The 6000-nt window shown below is 40.2% G+C and overlaps 1 protein-coding gene across 1 annotated transcript in view; it reads right to left on the bottom strand.

The window, feature by feature from the left end:
- Positions 1–950: 950 nt before the first annotated feature.
- LOC138818354 (protein FAM114A2-like) overlaps positions 951–6000 on the bottom strand; it is a 69676-nt gene continuing 64626 nt past the window's right edge. The window contains exons 8-9 of the mRNA XM_070009352.1: positions 3099–3227; positions 951–1525 (exon numbers count right to left, since the gene is read on the bottom strand). Coding sequence (XP_069865453.1) covers positions 1502–1525; positions 3099–3227 — 153 coding nt within the window. The 3' untranslated portion in view covers positions 951–1501. The remainder of the gene's footprint in view (positions 1526–3098; positions 3228–6000) is intronic.

Genomic DNA, 6000 nt, shown 5'->3' with positions numbered 1-6000 from the left:
GCAGCATTGTTTACCATAGCTAAGATATGGAAACAACCCAGATGCTTCTCAGTAGATGAGTAGACCAAGAAAATGTGATATATATATGTGCGTGCACGCGCGTGCACACACGCACACACACACACACACACACACACACACACACACACACACACACACACATACACAATGGAATTCAATGGTTCCATCAGAAAGAATGACACATGCCCTTTTGTAAAAAAAAAAAAATGGAAAGACTTGGGAAAAAATCACATTAAGTGAAGTAAGCCATACCCAAAGAATAGGTCCCATGGTTTCCTTCATTTGTTAGTCCTATAGTTAAATAGCTATGAATAAGATTGAAATGAACTCCAAGGTATGAGAACAAGAGGGTTTTGTTGTTGTTTTAAATGTACTGTATGAAGTTATTTCTTTTTTCTTTTACTTTTTTTCCTTCGGTTTATTCCTCAATCTCTCTCTCTCTCTCTATTTCTCTCTCTCTCTCTCTCTCTCTCTCTCTCTCTCTCTCTCTCTCTCTCTCTCTCTCTCTCTCTCTCTCTCTCTCTCTCTCTCTCTCTCTCTCTCTCTCTCTCATTGTGTGTGTTCTGGAACTGGGGCTTGAACTCAGGGCTTAAAAGTCTACCTTGCCCCCTTTCTCCCAAAGCTGGCAATTGACCCATACCTCTGATTTTTGCTGGATAAATAAATGGTGATAAGAGCCTCACAAACTTTTCTGCCCTGGCTTTCCTTCCATTGTGATTTTTAGATCTCCGTCCCCTGAGTAGCTAGGAACACAGTCATGAGCCACCAATGGCCCAGTTCTACTTTCCATTAATTGGCAGTTAGTCATGATATACATAGTTCAGATTCATACTTAAATTTTTTTAATTGTTACTATAAAGATACGGGTTACAGTTTCATAAGTCGGGTAAAGAGTACATTTCTTTTTGGACAATGTCACCCCTCCCTCTTTCTGTTTGGCTTATTTATAGTGAGTCTAATGTAACCTTCATTCTTAAAGACTAGTTTATCTTTACTGCTGAGCCCTAATTTTTCTGAATTCACTCTTAGCCCTCAGGTGTTCAATGAAGTCTGTTCACTTTGGTTGCCTAGAAACCTGATGTTTCAGCCTAGCTTGAGCTTTGGGGATTGTGTCACTTACTACTCAGGTAGTTCCTCTTCCAGCTTTGTGGAATTACCTAGTGCTTGAACAGGGTATTATTCAGATAAAGTCACATGGGCACATCTGTAGATTCTTGGAACATTTTACTTACATAGCTGCATCTTCTGAAGTTTTCTGACTTTCATGTGGTAGCTGCTTCAGCCTTCCCTGACTCCAGACATTATCCCTGACTTATTTTGCCTGTGAGAGTTCTGTTGGCTTTAGGTTCTCCTCTGTGTGTTGTGGTTTGGAACTTTTCTCTAGGCAGAAAGCACAACTGTAGGGTTCACTTTGTTTTTCTTTTCTCCTGGACCAAAGTCTTGTTCTGTCTTTTCTCCAGTCTGAAAATAGTTCTTTCTTCTATTTTGTCTGGTTTTCCAGTTGCTGTGTAGGAAGGCAAGTGTAATACAAGCTTATTTACTTTACTGGAAAGCAAAAGTTCTCTCCATAATACAGTATTTGATATAACATAGTTAAATTACTTGATGTACTTGTTGATCTAGCAAGAGATGTCTAAAGGCAAAACAGAACAATTATTTTTGAAACATATTCATTTTTGTAATGTATATTGATTCCCTTACTAAGAATCAGGATAGTCTTCTAGGACAAAGTTGAGCTACAATTTGTATACTGTTTCTTTTGCAATATGACACTGTATTGAGAAATAATATTTATGTTTATACTATAGAATCATAGCTATATTTATACTACATAATCACAGTATATTGTAATACACAAATAAAGAATAGTTCCTGGGCTGGGAAGGTGTCTCAGTGGTAGAGCGCTTGCCTTGCATGCATGAGGGCCTGGGTTCAATTCCTCAGCACCACATAAGCAAAAAGAAAAAAGCCAGAAGTGGTGCTGTGGCTCAAGTGTTAGAGCGCTAGCCTTGGGCTGAAGATCTGAGGGACAGTGCCCAGGCCCAGTGTTCAGGCCCCACGACCGGACCCCCCCGCAAAAAAAGAATAGTTTCTGTATGTATGAGGCTTACCTGAGGGTGTTCCTTCATGCCAGTTTGTAGCCACACCTTTGTGTCTGTTCACAGCCCTTGCCAGCAATTGATCTGTTTCTGACTATAGTTTCCTCTTGTTTAGAAGGTCATGTCACTGAAACTTTTTACTCTACTCTTGTGTAGATACATACTTTTTATTTTGCTAGTTCTGTGGCTTGAACTCTGGACCTGGCACCATCCCTGACCCTTTTTGTACTCAAGGCTAGAGTTCTTCCACTTAAGCCACTGCACCACTTCCAGCTTTTTCTGAGTAGTTTATCCGAGACAGGAGTCTCATGGACTTTTCTGCCTGGTCTGGCTTTCGAACTGCAAATCTCCAATGTCAGCCTTTTGATTAACTACGATTACAGGCTTAAGCCATCAGTGCCCAGCTAGATCTATCTATCTATCTATCTATCTATCTATCTATCTATCTATCTATCTATCTATCTATCTATCTATCTATCTATCTATCTATCTATCTATCTATCTATCTATCTATCTATCTATCTATCTTTCTAGTAATGGGGCTTGTACTCTGGACCTCGACACTGTCCCTCAGCTCTTCAGCTTAAGGCGAGTGCTCTACCACTTGATCCACAGCACCACTTCCAGTTTTCTGGTCGATTATTGGAGATAAGAGTCTCATGGAGTTTCCTGCCTGGGCTGGCTTTGAATCTAGATCATCAGATCTCAGTCTCCTGAGCAGCTTGGATTACAAGCGTGAGCCACCAGCACCTGACTAGATCAATACTTTTATATTTGAAATGAAATGAAAATTTAAGACTGCTTATCTTATTAGCCTTCATCCTAAAGTATTTTGTGTTTGTAGGCAAAAATGGCTCAATTTTTTAAAAAATAAATCACATAATAATAAAGCAAAAATGTCAATGAACCTTTCTTTTGTGCTTATACATCTCCCTTTTGTAGGAGAAACCACTGCCAAAGCGAATGAAAACTCCTTACCAGTATCTGTGCCATTTGATGTCCTCTCCACCTTCTCCCCTGCTGTTGAGAGCACAGTGAGTAAGAAGTGCAAACTGCCTTACTCCCTTTCATTCCTGTCGTGGGTTTCCATCTCTTTCCATTCTTTTCCTGCAAAGTCATGGGACTGCATATTCAAGGGTGCTAGATATTTGAGCATAAATCTCTTCTGAGTAGTACAGTAAAAGCTATATATAAACTTCCCCTAAAAATATAGGAATATACATTGGAGAGTTACAGAAAGACCATGCACATAACATTTTATGGACCAGAAATTCTGAAGGTTTTTTGGCCTTAGAAAATATCTGCTTTACAAAAATATTTTTTCTGATAATTTTTCTTTTTATTTTTTTTGGTCATGGGGCTTAAACTCTGGGCCTGGGTGCTGTCCCTGTGCTCTTCAGTCCAGGCGAGTGCTCTACCACTTGAGCTACAGCACACTTCTGGTTTTCTGGTGGTTTATTGGAGATAAGAGGCTCACGGGCTTTTGTGCCTGGGCTGGCAATGACCTGTGATTCTCAGATCTCAGCCTCCTGAATAGCTAGGATTACAAGTGTGAGCCATGGATACCAGGCTCTCATAATTTCATTTTTAAACAGAAGGGAAGAATGATCATTTAAAATGAGAGATACTTACACAACTGTACATGATTAGAAACATTTTAAGAGAGCACAGAACTTAAGTATCTTTCGTACATAAAGGTAGGTAGCTTGTGTGTGTGTGTGTGTGTGTGTGTTTGTGTGTGTGTGTGTATGTGTGTGTGTGTGTGTGTGTCCCAGTCTTGGGGCTTGAAACCAAGTCCTAGGTGCTGTATCTGGGCTTACTTCCTCAAGGCTACTCTCTACCGCATAAGCAGAAAAAAACCAGAAATGGCACTGTGGCTCAAGTGGTAGAGTGCTAGCTAGTCTTGAACTGAAGAGTTCAGAGACAGTGCCCAGGCCCAGAATTCAGGCCCCATGATGGACAAAAAAATACAAAAAATAAATTAAAAGGCCATACAAAAAGATGAAGTCACAAAACAAACCCTGAAAATAAAAGCAACTTGAAACCTGTGGCTGAGGCACAGGAAGTACTGCTAAGAAGGATACATTGTTGCAAATATGGCCAAGTAAGATTCAACCATGGAGGTGAAGGGGGAATCAGGAGGTAAAGCCAGGTACAGGATGCTTTTCTCTTCCTTTTGTGAATTTACCACATTTGTATGCACAATTCTTTCCTTTTATTCAGGATTCCCTGCACTAGGATCAATGGGTCACAGGGCATCTCTCCATTCTCTTTCACTTAACTTGGTGGTGAAAATAGGAGCAACTCATGGTCAAAATCCACTTCTGGTAGGAGTTACCAGTAGTCAATACCATCGATGAGGTAAAAGAAAACATCAACATTTCCTATTAGGTCCTCATCAATTGCTTTGTAATCCAAAGTGATGAAGGGTAGGGGCTAGGGGAGTCAGCTCAAGTACAAGATCCCCTGCAGAGGAAGAGGGATCTAGTTAGTAGCTAGAGGCTCTCAGTTTGAACTCTAGTACTTCTGTTTAAAAACCTTTAACTAGGGGCTAGGAATGGGGCTTAGTGTTAGAGTGCTTGCCTAGCAGGCATGAAGCCTTGTGTTCAGTTTTTCAGTACCACCTAAAAAGAAAAAGCCAGAATTGGAGCTGTGGCTCAAGTGGTAGCATGCTAGCCGTGAGTTAGAGATGCTCAGGGACAGTGTCCAGGGCCTGAGTTCAAGCCCCAAGATTGTTTTCTCTCTGTCTCGCACTCTCTATGTAGACAGATAGCCAGATAGATAGATAGATAGATAGATAGATAGATAGATAGATAGATAGATAGATAGATAGAGAGAGAGAGAGAGAGAGAGAGATAAAATTTCTACAGATAATCTGTTACAGATATAGATAGATCTGTTATCTTTAGCAGATAGATAATCTATAGAGTTTATCTATCTATATCTATATCAATTGGTATCTAGTTGTCATTTATATTCATGATTTCAGGACATCAAAAATTTACTCAACATAACCTCATTACTGCTTGTATTTCAATCTTGGGGTGTGTGTGTGTGTGTGTGTGTGTGTGTGTGTGTGTACCTACACATGCATGCTGGGGCTTGAAGTTATAGATCTGTGCTCTTGTTTGGCTTTCTGTTTTGTTTTTGTTTTCTTTCTCTCCTTTTCTCTTTCTTTCTTTAGGTGCTAGTTCTAGGCTTGAAATCATGGCCTAGTTCCAGTCCCTGAGACTTTTACCCAAGGTAAAGCCACAGCTCTACTTTGGCTTTTATTCTTTGTTTTTGTGGTTAATAGGCAAGAAGAGTCTCATAGATTTCCCTGCCCAAGGTGGCTTTGAATTGTGATCCTCAGATCTCAGGCTTCTGACTATCTAGAATAGCAGGAATGAGCCACCAACGAATACCTAGCTTTGTTTGGCTTTCTGGGTTTCCATAGTACTCTGTCACTTGAAGCAAACCTCCAGCTCGGCATTTTGCTGCTTACTGGAGATAAGACCTCATTCATTTCTCTGTGTAGTCTAGCTTTTAGCATTGTAAATTTGCTGCACTTGTTGTGCGTTGACATCCTTGGTTTCTTACGTGGAATTGTTCATAATCTCATTGAAGAAGTCTTGTGTGTGATGAATTGTGTGATTTTGGAGGTTCTCTATCTTTGATGGTTTAATTACAATGTGTTAAGTGATCACAGTTTGTTCTACTTGAAGTCTATTGGGCTGCTAAATGCTTGAATATATAGGCTCATGCTAGAAATCAAAATTGGAAAAGTTTTGATCATTACTCCTTCCTTTTTGTGTCGTGGGCCTTGAACTCAGAGCCTAGCTCTGTGCATGAGTCTCTCTGTGCTCCCCACCACCACTTGTCAGAGTTGATCATTTCCATT

Source organism: Dipodomys merriami, unplaced genomic scaffold (assembly GCF_024711535.1).
Source record: "Dipodomys merriami isolate MVZ:Mamm:240054 unplaced genomic scaffold, mDipMer1.0.p SCAF_74, whole genome shotgun sequence".
NCBI lineage: Eukaryota > Metazoa > Chordata > Mammalia > Rodentia > Heteromyidae > Dipodomys > Dipodomys merriami.
The sequence above is the reverse complement of the archived record's forward strand: the minus strand, read 5'-3'. Positions and strand labels throughout refer to the sequence as shown.